Source organism: Crocodylus siamensis, chromosome 2 (assembly GCF_052110815.1).
Source record: "Crocodylus siamensis isolate JL-2025a chromosome 2, ASM5211081v1, whole genome shotgun sequence".
NCBI lineage: Eukaryota > Metazoa > Chordata > Crocodylia > Crocodylidae > Crocodylus > Crocodylus siamensis.
In genome coordinates this window covers 248,855,789-248,870,416 of record NC_143396.1, presented here as the reverse complement: position 1 = coordinate 248,870,416, position 14,628 = coordinate 248,855,789, and the positions used below count along the sequence as shown (strand labels likewise).

The window sequence follows — 14,628 nt, the reverse complement described above, 5'->3', positions numbered from 1 at the left end:
TTGCATATTAATTGGACCATTTGGCTATAACTCCAATGTAACTTGACTTACATGTAAATAAAGACAGACTGCAGTATCTTCACAATTTTTTTGGGGGGGTGGAGGGAAACTAAACCTACTGGATATATTTAAGCAGAGATACCTGACTGGATTTGTAAAAATGCTACTATATTTGCGTTACAATCATGCAATTTTGGCATCTACCCTTTCTGTTCAATTGTGTATACACAGCAGTGGTAGTGTTAACTTAGACTAGGAATTAATCGGTATCCATTTATTATTTTTATAACAAAAATAACCCACTCTGGGCTAGGGTATTGGTTATTACCAAGCTAGAGGTGATTGGTTTGACTATGACACAGAACTATGCATTTATGAATCTTTCATATTCTGACACTTTTACAGATGCTTTATACCAGTCCTAAAGATAGGAGAGAAAAGAGCATCCACAAAATTTGCCAATGTGAAACAGACATAAATAGAAATATAGTGTAACCATCTATGGCCTCTTTTATTTATACTTACTATGCAGGTGTTACAAACTCCTGTATTAAAATGCGCAAACAAACAGTAATGTTATTATGAATAGGATTAAATTATTCCACAATTTTGATAAATTGGAGAAATAAGATTAAATTGATAGTTACACCTGGCCCCATCTACACGTTACACTTAAGGTGTGATTAACCAGTTAATCATGCCTCAAGTGGTCACCCAGGCACATGTTTAATTAATTAATGGCATGATAAAAAGAGGAATGAGCTACAAAGTTGTTCCACCAAATGTGCAGTATTTGGTAGCAATAAGTTGGTAGCTGCTTCCTATTACGCCATTAATTGAATGTGTGGCCAGGGGCCCCTGGGGCTTAGAACCCGTAAGATGATCAAAGTTCCCTGCTGGGAGGGACCTATGTGCACCCCCAAACCTGGGAGACTGCAGCTGCTATGATCTTCCAGCCACGGGGGGGGGGGGGGGGCGGTCCCCATGCACCTCTGTCCAGTCTGGGCACTAAGACAATGGGGCTAGCCCACTTGCTGGAGGATTCTTCAGTCACCCACCATCTCCAGCATGCTTTTTATCTCCTTTCTCACAGTCTCCTACAACCAGTCAGGAATCCTGGAGAGCCTCTTCTGTATTGGGCATCCAGGCTTCAACAATATGGTGAGCAATTGAGTCCTCCCAGGTTTAACTGTAAAGATGTCTGGGAAGTCTTTTATTAGTATCTTGGCCTCCTTTTATTAGTGTCCTGCTGTGGGGCACAGCTGTACTGCTACCCAGCACATTCACAGTTGGCAGATAGTGGAATGACCTTCAGGAAAGATTAGCTGTGAAATAAGCAGGGGTAACTCTGACAAATAAGCAGTCATGGACCAAGCAGTGGCAGCACCAACAGGATGTGGTGAGGGCAGCAGATGGTAATAGTTTCCTTCCTGAAAAGCCACATATGCTTTGAGGGTGCTGTGACATAGCAAGTACAGGTCACCATTATAATAAGCCTACTTAGCACCCAGCTTTAGGTGTACAATTCCTCAACTAATGGCAGAGAAAGTGGAAGAAGATGTTATAATCTCAACAGCTACAAAGGCAAATGAAGGCTGCAGCAGAGTAAGATCCCCAGTTGTCTTGGTCTCCTTGCTACTTGTATCAATGTCCCTTTGTGTCAAGAGCCACATGGAAGTTGATGTGCAGCAGCTTCTCCACAATAAAAGAAGTCATGTACAGGCATCTTGCATGTCTGCACATTCCTCAAACTCTTTGGCAACCAGCTAATGGCAATGGGAGCAGCATTGTGAGGTCTGGAAGATCCTAATCATGAACTGGCATGAAGGCAGCATTTACAAGAAGGTCATCTAGCATTTGGTTGAGACAGGAGTGTGATTCAGCAGCCATAACTCTGACTGAGCAGCCCCTCTTCAGGATCTGCTCTGCCTATCCCACAGGGAGAGGACACTAAAAAAGGTGGCCTAAACATAGCCTGTTTAATACAGTATCCTGTATTTCTTTGTGACTGAATAACAGTATCCACTAGGGTCACCTTTACTGTTTCGAAAACAACAGTGTGTCTTCACTGATATTTTTGGGACCTGGAATATCAGAACCCTCATGGACAACCCTAATAACAAACACCCAGAGCACCGCACTGCAATTGTGGCCCAAGAACTCAGGAGACACAACATCAATGTAGTTGCACTGGTAAGCAGGAGATGGGCCAGTCAAAGAACGTGGAGGCAGCTATACCTTCTTCTGCAAGGGTAAGCAGGAAAGAGAATGCCAGCTTCATGGAGTTGGCTTTGCTATTAAGAATGAACTCTGAAACCAACTCAGTGAGGTCTCTATCAGAATTTAATGAGTACCTCATTAACTCTCCATCTTAAACTGGTGGGGAGTCAATATGCCACTGTCGTCAGTGCGTATGCCCTGACTCTTAATGCCACTGGTGAAACCAAGGAAGAATTCTGTGCCGACCTTGATTAAGTCCTTTCTGGTGTTTCAGAGGAAGGCAGACTTACTCTTCGTGGTAATTTCAATGCCAGAGTCGGAAGAGACTCTAACCTCTGTAGTGGAACAATCGGCAAGGAAGGAATAGGAAAGGTCAACTCCACTGGCATCCCCCTCTTGATCAAATGTACAGAATATGGACTCGCCGTCACCAACACCCTGTTCCACCAGAAAAACATTCACAAAACATCATGGCAACACCCACGATTGAAGTTTTGGCACCTAATGGACTGTGTCATCATCCTTGCCTAGGACTGCAAATATGTCCACATCACCTGAGCTATGCTAGGAGCTGATGATTGCTGGACTGATCACCAACTCATCTGCTTGGTTACAATATTTAAACTGGCTCCCAAACTGCAGCAGAAGAAATGCCAATGGAAGGCCAATGTTAAAAGACTCAAGGAGCCAAGCAAGCGAGACCTCTTCCACCAGTGCCTCAGTGAAAAATTGGTGAATTCTAATAAACAACAAAGGGTCTGGCCTTTGCCACTGGAAGTCCCTCCCCTTTCCCCTGGAAGTACTCTTTTTGTAGTTGTCTGCAGCGGGATCTCCTGGCCTTCTGGGTTTCCGATTGGCCAGGATCGTCCTTGGGTCTCACCCTGGAGGTGGGGAGGGTTGGTCCCTCATCCCCTTTACTTTAGATCTGGTGCCTTAGGGCTATCCTTCAGCATGAGGGGCTTCAGCTTTTCGGGGGCACCATGGGCACAGGGTGTGCCATGAGACACCTCCAGGGGGCATGTAAAAGTGAAAGTGCCTACTGATAACCCCTCCTGCTTGCCCTCCTGCATGAACTGCACACGCTAACTCGTGCGCCAGGCCCGGAGCATGCCTGTTTGTGAGGCTTCCTAGGGGGCTGGCCTAAGTAGGAGCCATGGGGGGTTTTGACCCTCTTTGACTCCACTCAGCTGCCCCCACTGCCTACTACCGTCCTACCGCAGGCCCCAGTTACTTCCCAGCTTGCACTAAGGGTCAGGTCAAGGGTCTGCCAGAAGGTCTGCTGGAGGTGGAAGCTCACAGGGCATGATGGGCTTACACCCATGCGTCTCACACTGGAGCTGGGCCACAACTGTAGCAGCTTTCCTTTGACAACTTAGCTTTAGTTATTTCTTACCTTTTTTTTTCTTTACACCTGCTTTTGGTTTGTTATCTTTTCCCTTACATGTTGTAGGGACTATGTATAATTTATAGACTTTGAGCCAAGCCTTGCTGTCCTACCCCTCCTGCTTTTTGGGTTTTGTTTTTTTTTAATGTTGCCTTTTCCTCTTTCTTTCTTGTTTGGGACCATATGCATATCTGTCATGTCCCCCTCGCAACTTTGGGGGTTACCCTCTTCTGATGGAGCAATGCCAGCCTCAAGTGGATATTTGCAGTGTCTGTTTTGCCTAGACAAGGCATCCCATTCCTGATAAGTACACCATCTAGATTCATAGATCATAGAAGTAGGGTCAGAAGGGATCTTGTAGATCTTCAAGTCCGACCCCCCGCCTGGGCGGGAGAAAAAAAAAAAACTGGACTCAAATGAAAGATTGTAGAGTCAGAAGAGACCAGAATGGATCATTGTGTCCGACCCCCTGCCTTTGGCAGGAAAGAGGACCAAGGTCAGATGACCCAGCCAGGTGACTATCAAGCCTCCTCTTGAAGATCTCCAAGTTAGGTGATAGGTTAGGTGAACCTCTCTTGGAAGCTCATTCCAGATTCTGGTCACCCTTACTGTAAAAAATGTCTTCCTAATGTCTAACCTAAATCTACTCTCCACTAGTTTGCACCCATTATTCCTCATTAGTCCCAGGGGTGCTCTGGTAAATCGCACATCTCCAATTCCCTGTTGTCCTCCCTTGATAAACTTATAGGCAGCTACAGGGTCTCCCCTCAGACATCTCTTGTGAAGGCTGAAGAGATCCAGATCTCTCAACCTCCCCTTGTAGGGTCTTTCATGGAGGCCACTAATCATGCGAGTGGCCCTCCTCTGAACCTTCTCCAGACTCTCCATGTCCTTCTTGAAGTGCAGCACCCAAAACTGGACACAGTACTCCAACTGTGGCCTGACCAATGCTGCATAGAGGGGGAGCATCACCTCCCTTGATCTGTTGGTCATGCATCTGCTAATACACAACAAGGTGTGATTGGCCTTGTTGATGACCTCATTACACTGCTGGCTCATGTTCATCTTGGAGTAAACTATGACTCCAAGATCCCTCTGAGCTGCTGAGGAGGTCATCCCCCAACCTATAGGTGTGCTGGGGATTCCTCCTTCCTAGGTGGAGTACTTTACATTTATCTTTGTTGAATTGCATCCTATTTTGTTCCACCCGTTGATCCAACCTGTCCAGGTCGGCCTGTATCTGCTCCCTGCCCTCCAGTGTGTTAAATTTATCCCATAACTTGGTAACATCTGTGAACTTGGAGAGGATGCTCTCCACACCCTTGTCCAAATCACTGCTGAAGATATTAAATAATACCAATTCAGGGACCGAACACTGTGGGATCCTACTGATCCTTCAAATCCTAGGCCTGAAAGGAAAGTGAAACCTAGTTGTGACAGGGGGCCTGCTCTGAGCCAGATCTCAATATCAGCCTGCCTGCCAGTCTGCCCACCTGACTCATCTGCCACGCCTTTGAAGTAATGCAAAAGTTATTTCTAGGTGAGAGGCTGCTCTTTCAATGATCTAATGCCCAGAGCATACTACATGGCTCCAGACTTCCCTTTTCTGTGTCCCATACCTCACAGGTGTTATACTACTAATGTCACCTCTGTGCGGTCTTCAGGCGCTGTGCCTTCTGGCCCCTGTATCTCCGTGCCCGTCTGGCCTGGGCTCTCTGGTGCCTGTCTCTGCGACTTCTTTCTCTGACGCCTGTCTCTCTGCGCCTCACCTCTGTGCTTCCCTCTGGTGCCGGGCTTGCTGTGCTCCTGTAGCTGCACCCCTGTAGCTGTGCCCCTCTGGCGCTGGGCTCTCTGCTCTCTTGTGTACCCCTCTCGGCACTAGTGAGGCCTCCACCTCACATATAGTCTCATCCTCCACAAACCACTGGTCCACAAATGAGGATTGATCAATCTAGGTCCAAACACTGAATATTGGACCCAGCGTAGTGCACGGGTACCAGTCCCCTTCAGTCACCATTACTGTACCATCATCAACATCTCTGTGCCCAAGGTCCTGTCTCCCCAGCATTGTAACTTCCCTGAAGCCGAGGCCTCTGAGTGTACCTTGAACACTGGTGCTGAACTAGCACCCTTTTCATTGTCCCTGCCTCTGACATGGGCTCTTCTGATACAGGCTTTCTGTCACTGATGGCCTTGTCAGTAAGCTCATGGTCCAGCACCCACTTGAGCTCCAATCACTCTCTGCTTACAGATAAGCTCCTAAGCAAAAAGTCTAGTTGCTCCTGGTCAGTGGCCCTTGTTGGTCCACCACAGTATTCCCTCTGGATGTGGGGTTCCAGCTATAAGCAGGGAGATTCCCCCCATTCCTGGGGTATTATCATCCACAGCAGAGTGCTCCAGTCTTTACTATCGGGACATCTTTTGCCTTTCAGAGCCCATAAAAGAGCATTACAGGCTTTACAAATTTAAACTGTCTTCTAGGTCTTGACTTAATGTCCACCAGATCTGAGCCATGCAGCAGGACGTTTGATGGTGTGATCCAAAGGTGTAATTAGTGGTTGCGTCTTCTCCCTTTTCAGAAATACTTCTATTCAGCTTGACAGCTGTTGCATCCAGTTCATCTTCATAGATTTCATAGACATTAGGGGCTGGAAGAGACCTCATGAGATTGAGGCTATCCCCTCTGCCAGAGGCAAGAAGTCTGCAGGGATCAGATTATCCCAGGAAGATAAACATCCAAATGCCTTTTGAATGAGTCCAGAGCAGGTGCTTGCACTACCTCTGGGGGAGTCTGTTCCAGACCTTGCACGCTCAGGCCATAAAGAAGTTTTTCCTTGTATTAAGTCTGAATCAGCCTTTTAGAAGTTTGTGGCCATTAGACTTTGTTATCCTTTGGGAAGCTCTGGTGAACAACTGTTCTCCCAGATCCTGATACACCCCACCCCCCTTATACACTTATAGGTAGCCACCAAGTCCCCCCTGAGTCTTCTCTTTGCCAGGCTGAAGTTCCATGTCCCTCAGCCTCTCCTCATAAGGCTTGCTCTCTTGGCCTTTGATCATACAGGTGGCTCTCCTCTGGACTCTCTCGAGCTTATTCACATCCCTTCTGAAGAGGAGGGCCCAAAACTGGGCACAGTACTCCAGCTTCAGCCTCACTAAGGCTGAATAAAGCAGGAGGATGACATCCCTGGTTTTGCTCAAGATGCATCAGTGGATGCATGCCCGAGTTTGGTTTGCTCTGCCGGCCACAGCATCACATTGGGGGCTCATGTTCTCAAGACCCCCCCAAGTCCCTTTCAGTCATGGTGCTAGTGAGCATAGCACCATCAAGTGTATATGTATGATGCTGGTTTTTTCTCCCAAGGTAGAGTACCCTGCATTTCTCTATGTTGGATGCCATCAGGTTTAAGTCTGCCCACTTTGCAAGCGTGTCCAGGTCGGCCTGTATCCCCAGCCTGTCCTCCAACATATGACCACCTTCCCCCATAGTTTAGTATCATCCACGAACTTTGCCAGTCCTCATCTGACACCCAAATCCAGGTCATTAATGAAGATATTAAAGAGTATCAGCCCGAGCACTAAGCCCTGGGGGACTCCACCGGTAGAGAGTCCTGCAGAGCAAAAGGAAGGAGTTTATATTTAAAGGGTTCTACAGCAGCTATTTTCTGGACAGATGGGTGTTATGCCATCCTAGACCTCAGAAAGCAAAACCTGTGCATTTATGAGCTCAAGTACATGATAGTGCCCTTTGCAGGTATACCATCACTCTGGCAGGAGGACTAGCTCACACCTATTAATCTACAGGACACTCGTTTATCTATGTATCTTGTGTATCTGTATCATAGAATCATAAAAGTAGGGTCGGAAGGGACCTTGTAGATCTTCAAGTCTGACCCCCCTGCCTGGGTGGGAGGTACGCATCAAGCTTCTTCTTAAAGACCCCCAAGGTAGGAGCCAGCACCACTTCCCTTGGAAGTTGGTTCCACCTCCTAGCCGCCCTAACTGTGAAGTAGTTCTTGCGGTTGTCTAATCTAAACCTACTCTCCAATAATTTGTGTCCATTATTCCTTGTCATGCAAGGGGGCACAAGGGGAAACAGTGTCTCCCCTAAACCCTTCTGGTGCCCCCTAATGAGTTTATAGACAGTCACCAGGTCCCCCCTCAGCCTTCTCTTGTGAAGATTGAACAGGTTTAGGTCCCACAGTCTTTCATTGTAGGGTCTGCCCTGTTGTCCCCAGATCATGCGGGTGGCCCTCCTCTGGACCCTTTCAATGTTGTCCACATCCCTCCTGAAGTGGGGCGCACAGAAGTGGACGCAATACTCCAGCTGTGGCCTGACCAGCGTCGCATAGAGGGGGAGGATCACCTCCCTGGCTCTACTTGAGATGCACCTGTGGATGCACGACAAGGTGCGGTCAGCCCTGCCAACTGTGACCCTGCATTGTCGGCCCATGTTCACCTTGGAGTCAGTAATGATTCCAAGATCCCTTTCTGCCTCCGTGCTCTCAAGAAGGGAGTTTCCCATTCTATAAGCGTGCTGCTGGTTTCTACTGCCCAAGTGCAGTACCCTGCACTTGTCAGTATTGAAATGCATCCTGTTTATGTTAGCCCACTCCTGTAACCTATCCAGATCTTGCTGCAATCTTTTCCTCCCTACTAGCATGCTCACCTCACCCCAAATTTTGGTATCATCAGTGAATTTAAACAGGTTGCTTTTCATCCCGTCATCTAAATCGCTGATGAAGAAATTGAACAGCGCAGGCCCAAGGATCGAGTCCTGGGGGACTCCGCTGCCCACTTCCCATCAGGTTGAATATGACCCATAATCCCTGGTCACAGGTGTTATCCATGTTTTACTGTGGGGATGGACCTCTCCCAAGATCCATCAGAGTCCCCTTCTTTCATTTGTTAAAGCCCCAAAGGTCTTTGAGTGGAAGATACTCAGCTAAGTTAAGTCTCCCATCTGTATGGAATCTTCAGCAGCTCAGGTTTTGGTAGCCTTCAAGTGTTGATTAGGCTCCCTAGGAATGTTAGTCATCCTGCAGAAATCTTCTTTAATTTCCATGAAGGGAGTCTACCTCAAAGATGCCCTGATAAGATGCATCAGTGGGGAAGGCTTACCTACATCAGCTTGGTATGATGAACAATTTTTGTTGGCTGTTTGAGCCCCTAGCTTCATGTGACTTAGTCCATTTGCCCATGAAGGCAGCTTTCTTGGTGACTCTTTGGTAAGACAAGTGGGAAATCTAAGCCCTGATGACAAATTCCCCTTATGCTACCTTATATCCAGACAGTGACTTTAAGGCAGGGACGGGCAATTCTTTTGGGTGGAGGGCTGCTTACTGAGTTTTGGTAAGCCATCAAGGGCCGCATGACAGGCAGCCAGGGGCAGATAAATATTACTTTTCTAAATTTCTTAGGGGCCCTGCAGGTTGGATAGAATGGCCTGGTGGGCCACATCTGGCCCATGTGCTGCATTTTGCCCACCCCTGCTTTAAGAACACCACTTAGATTCATTCAGCCCTGTCTCGTTTTATGGTGTCTCCTAGATGATATCTGTAAAGCAGTGACTTGAGTCTCTCTCCATATGTTTGCCAAATATTATGAAATAATGGAAGCCTCTTGAACTTTTACTACATTTAACAAGGTAGTTCTCCAGTCACTGTTTGCACAAGGGACTTCAAGATCGACCATCATGTATGTGTGGGCACTGCTTCAGATCATCCACTTGTCAGGAATGTGTGTGTAGATAAATACTTGAAGAAAGGAAGTTACTTATCAATAACAGGAGTATTTCAAGATTCATGTCCACATGCATATTTGAATCCTGCCCTGTTTTCCTCTTCTTGGAGTTGGATGCAGTTAAGAGTGCAACTGAGAGGAAGCTGAAGAGAAGAATGTGCACCACCACTCTTTATCCCCTCAGCCAGGGACCACAAGGAAAGGTGGGGTTGCAGTGTACTGTACAGGTCCTGCCAATGAAAAAGTGTTTCCAGGCAAATGCCAAGGGCATAAGACATACTAACTAGTTAAGAATGTTTACTTTGACAGTAGTTTTTGAAGAACTCTAGTTACTGATAAATAATTGGCTCCCCTCCTTCTCCTCTCCCCTTCTCTTTTCATCCCTTACACTATCCCAGCATTCTATTTTAAACCTTGCTGTGTTTAATGCAGGGCGGGCAATTATTTGGCTTATTTATCATTCCCCCTCAATACTGGCCGAGTGTCTTAGAAGTCACAGCTAATGCCATGTGCTGCTGGTGTTGGCTAGGGACTCTGAAGTTATCTAAGCCTTTTGTGTTAGCTGTTAATCTTGATAATAGTGATGTAAATTCTTTCTTGTGGTTTTGTGAGAAGTACCACACAATTTGTGCATAAAGTTGAGGAATTTTTCCCCTCCGCACAACCCCTGTACCAAATCAGACCATCTTTTCCTTTCCAAGGAAGCTGAGTGATTCTATCTGTTTTTAACTAGAAAGTAATTCATAGTAAATTAAAGATCACTAAGTAGAAAGTAATAGATTAATTCCATAGTTTACCCAAACAGTCCTTAAGAAACTGCATCTGTAAAACTAATGAGTATTTTTGTCCAACATATGGAATATCATACTTTGAAATCCAGCCAGTCATAAACTAATTACTGCTTCTTCCTTTCTCTTTTATATAGTTTCCAAATAAAACAGTAGCGCACGTTGCCTGCAATATGCTCAGCATGCTGATTCATTATGTACACAGGCTTCAAGCATACCAAGCTGATTTACCTTTGAAAATCATTCAAGTAAGTAATTAAAAAAATATAACTATTTGACCTTTTCTGGCATTTTAATGATGATTTTAGGAAATCATATATTTGAAATCTGAAGTAGCAAATTAGTTACTTCTATGAAAACTTGTTTTATAGTTTTCAATGTGTTAGGTTTTTGTCAAACATTACATTTACCTGTTGACTCAGATATTTTAAGTTTTAAAAAATAACTTTAAAATAGTAATTATAAAGGAAATCATTGTTTATTGTCTACAGATTCTGGTAGCAACTATTACTCACCTTCTGCCTGGGACAGAAGCTTCTTCTTACGAACAGGACAAGAGGGTAATAATTTATTATGCTTTTAATATGCCAGAGTTACTACAGTTATGGAGATGTCAAGTCCATAGTTGCATAATCAAGACTCCAGTGCATTGCCTAAAACAGAGAATGTCCATGAAGAACTGCCTTCCTTTCAAAGTTACGACCATTTTTTTCAATAGAAATGGAACAGTAGGCTTCCTTTAGCTCTCCCATCCTTCAGTCATGGTGCTCCTTCCTGCCTCCTGACAGCATAGGCAGCTCCCTGAGGACAGTTTGGCTTCATCTGTATTGGGGATAACTGGAAACAGCATCCGTTTTGAAATGGGCATCTTCACTCACAGTAGGCTGTTGCAGGTGGCTTACCCTTGGCCTTTTAGCCCTGATTGAAGGTGGAGTAGCAGAGAGCTGCTCTTAACTTCTTCTGTTGGCATAAAGTCCAACTGACTTAACTTTAAGGGCATTTTTACATGTACTCTGGGGGCATGTGTAATTGCAGCATGTCAGAACAGACTCGAGTCTGCTGGATTGTGCTGATTAGCATGTCTCCAGCAGCCTCTGTGTCTTGTGTATCAGTGACCCTGCATTTCAAAATGGCAGTGGGGGCACTTGAACTAAAGCTCATCAAATGATTAATTGAGTGTGCTCTGATGCACTATAATTGCATTGCATTGGAGCTGCCTCTTTGCATGTCTACAGGCACCCTAAAAGGCAATCAGGCATAGAGGGGCTCTGTTCCACTGCATCTCAGTTTGTACTATGAGGTATTACCTCCCTCCTTTATGCTAGATATAGGTCAGTAGCTGCCACAGAAGACAACAGAGTACCACCTTTACCAGCTTGCCACTTGCAGATAGTTCCCACGTGGAAGATTCCTCCATGACTTATTGCAGGTCATTTTGATGCCATTTTATGCCATTCAAATGTCACAAAGTTGCTTTTCTGGATACAGAAATACTGTTCTAATATGTATTTAAAATAGTTTCCTCTAAATATGGATATAAAAGATTATGATAATGATGACAAAATAAAACTACTGAAATGAAATCTATATTTTGCATGGTACTTCTGTGGAGCAATGTTAGTATGTATTGCATGAAATTCATATTACATTTATATGTTTGGTAATAAGATGTTTCAAAAATTAGCTTAAGCAGCTCCTTAGTCAAGGGGGCGCTTCACTTTGTGCTAAAGACTGATGCATTGTTAATTGATTTAAAGAATCTTGTTTCTGGTTATCTGAACTCTTTATTTCTGACTGCCCACTTCTTGCAGTTCTGTAAATTATAAATATGTTTAGTATAGGTTTGTGTTTTGTAATCAGTGTTTGAAGTGGTTACAGTATTTTTATTCCACTAATAGTATCAGTGTTTGTGAAACTTTCTGTGTTGTATTATGGTCTTTGTGAAAGTGGCCACTAGGGGGAGTGAGAACTTTCATAGACTGAATAGTTTGCAATATAGAATAGCAGCTGGATACCTCTTAAATGCATATCTTTTCAATAGCTGTATAGTCATATTAGCACATTAAAAACAATTAATTTATATCATTTATAAAGTAGCAAAGGAAATTCAGATATTTCAATTTTTGCTTGAGCCTTTGTTTTCTTTATATTTACCCTAAGCCTTGTTTATACAGTGTCGACTGCAATTTTTTAAAATTTGTTTCAAATTAGCTTTACAAGATCATATAAATATATCCATTTAAACATAAGATCTACTCACCCACCTTTCACTGGAGGGTGAGGAGGAGCATCAGCAGAGGCCTTAGCACTGAAAGCTGAGACAGCATGGAATTTGAACATACAAGGTGTGTGTGCATAGAACAGCGTTAGTGATATGTAAAATTACCGGAGGCAGCCACAGAACTAAGCAATATACTCAAATCAGTTCAGCAATATACAACGTCTGTTTAGCAAGAGTAAAGTGCCACGCTGGTACAGCTATACTCCTTCTGGGACCTAGGCTAGTATAATTGTGTTGTGCTATATAAACCTACCATCTCATCCAGATATTATGGAGTAATGATGATTACGACCGAGATTAAACTGGGAAATAAGAACAAAGCAGAAAAACAAACTACAGTAGTAAATACAAAGTAGCTGGTTGCTGTTTTAAGTAATTTGTAACTAAAAATGTGTTTGTTACAGTTGGTAGTATCTCTACTGCTCTGTTTATTGGATTGGATAATGGCCTTGCCTTTAAAGACCTTACTGCAACCTGTTCACACTGCAGATGAAAATGATAAGACTGAAAAATCTGTTCTGCATTGTATATTTAAGGTACTTATCCTTTAATTTTTTTCATTTTTGTTCCAATGGCAGCTTTTATACTTGATAATTAGGGGAAGTGAAGGCAGAACCCTTCTCTTGATCTGATTCCAATTCTGTGGCGATCATTTGGACTGCTTCTGCATTAGTTCTTGTATGTTTTACCTAGAACTATTTAGTATTGAACGTATTTGAAACAATTCACTCTGTAAAAAGGAGGCAAAACTAAAGAAATTAATTTTAAAATATTAATATGTGCAAGAAAGTCAATGCTATGAAATTGGGAGATAGTGAAAATAAAAAAAAATTGTGTTGTCTGTTTTTCACCAAAGTACTGGTAAAGACTAAAAGTATAAAACAGTGTATGCAGGCTAGAACATAGGCTTTATAGAGTAAGTGTTTTAACTTAACATTGCTTTGTTAATTTGCTTAATGCTGATTTATGCTTAGTGATGTTAAGTGCATACATTTATTTTGCCCTAAGCAGCTTAAACTTGAAATACAGATACAACATTTGATATTTACTATATTAATGTTTTACCACGTTCCTGTTTATATAGGCTCTTGATTTTAGTAACTTTCCCTTCCTGCAGGAATTCAGTTCCATGAATATACATTTTCTAAAACTATCCCATGTTTTACCACATTTAATGAGTTTCATGGCTTGGTGGTAGGTTTTATATTTGTAACAAGTTAATCAACATGCAAATAAAGCTAAATGCTCTTATTTATTAGATAGGAGGGTGTTTTATATATTTCCATCTTGAATTCATGTTTTTGTCTTAGGTTCTGCATGGATGTGTCTATGGAGCTCAATGTTTTGGCACCCCAAAATATTTTCCTCTAAGTTTTTCTGATTTGGCATCTATGGATTATGATCCTTTTATGCCTTTAGAAAGTCTGAAAGAGCCAGAACCACTACATTCTCCAGACTCAGAACGGTCTTCTAAACTTCAGCCAGTCACAGAAGGTATGTCAGGTTGCCTTCATAGATACTGTTTAAAAGAGAATGTCTCTTAATGTCCAATACTGAAGTGACTGTCTAAAGCATGAACTTTCAATTATGTTCAACGTGATTCTAGAAAATAGGTAGCATTCATCAATACAGAATAAAATAGCAAATTTTGAGTCATTGCAACTTGTTTAATTGAAATATGTAGATACTTAACAACATATAAATCTATTTTATGTGGATCCTCCTTTTTCCATGTAGCAGAGAACATGCAAATATGAGTAATTCTTTTTTCCTTTTAACTATGTAAGGTTACTTCTCTCACACTTTCATTCCTTTTCTTAAGAATATTTTTTTTTGTAGAACACTTTCTCTAGTTAAAACTGAATGAAATTTATCATGATTTGTGTCTATAGGTTTTTAAAATGTAAAACAAAGTTGCATCATAAAAGAAACAATTTTATATAGTCTACATCAGACCTTTACAGAGTCAGGAATTAAGAACATTTTCTTCTGAAATAATGACAGTAAATAGAAGAAACTGAGATTTAAAGTAATGACATCTTTCTTATCAAATTTATCTAACACATATCAGATGGCTTAAATGGAAAGAAAATTGAAAAAGATGAGCTTAATATTGATACCAGAAACTCTGTGTAGTGCTATTCTCCCTCCATATTAAGTTGTTCCATTTAGGCTTCCTTAAAGGTATTAGGTACCAGATAAATGCAGAACCT

The 14,628-nt window shown here is 43.0% G+C and overlaps 1 protein-coding gene across 7 annotated transcripts in view; it reads left to right on the top strand.

Annotated features, from left to right (window-relative positions):
- The window catches only part of RALGAPA1 (Ral GTPase activating protein catalytic subunit alpha 1), a 219,285-nt gene that overhangs the window by 131,407 nt on the left and 73,250 nt on the right, over positions 1–14,628 (top strand). For all 7 annotated transcript variants that reach the window (XM_090033616.1, XM_090033623.1, XM_090033617.1 and 4 more), the window contains 4 exons: positions 10,272–10,382; positions 10,626–10,694; positions 12,820–12,951; positions 13,726–13,909. In XM_090033616.1, the coding sequence (XP_089889742.1) occupies positions 10,272–10,382; positions 10,626–10,694; positions 12,820–12,951; positions 13,726–13,909 (496 nt within the window). The remainder of the gene's footprint in view (positions 1–10,271; positions 10,383–10,625; positions 10,695–12,819; positions 12,952–13,725; positions 13,910–14,628) is intronic.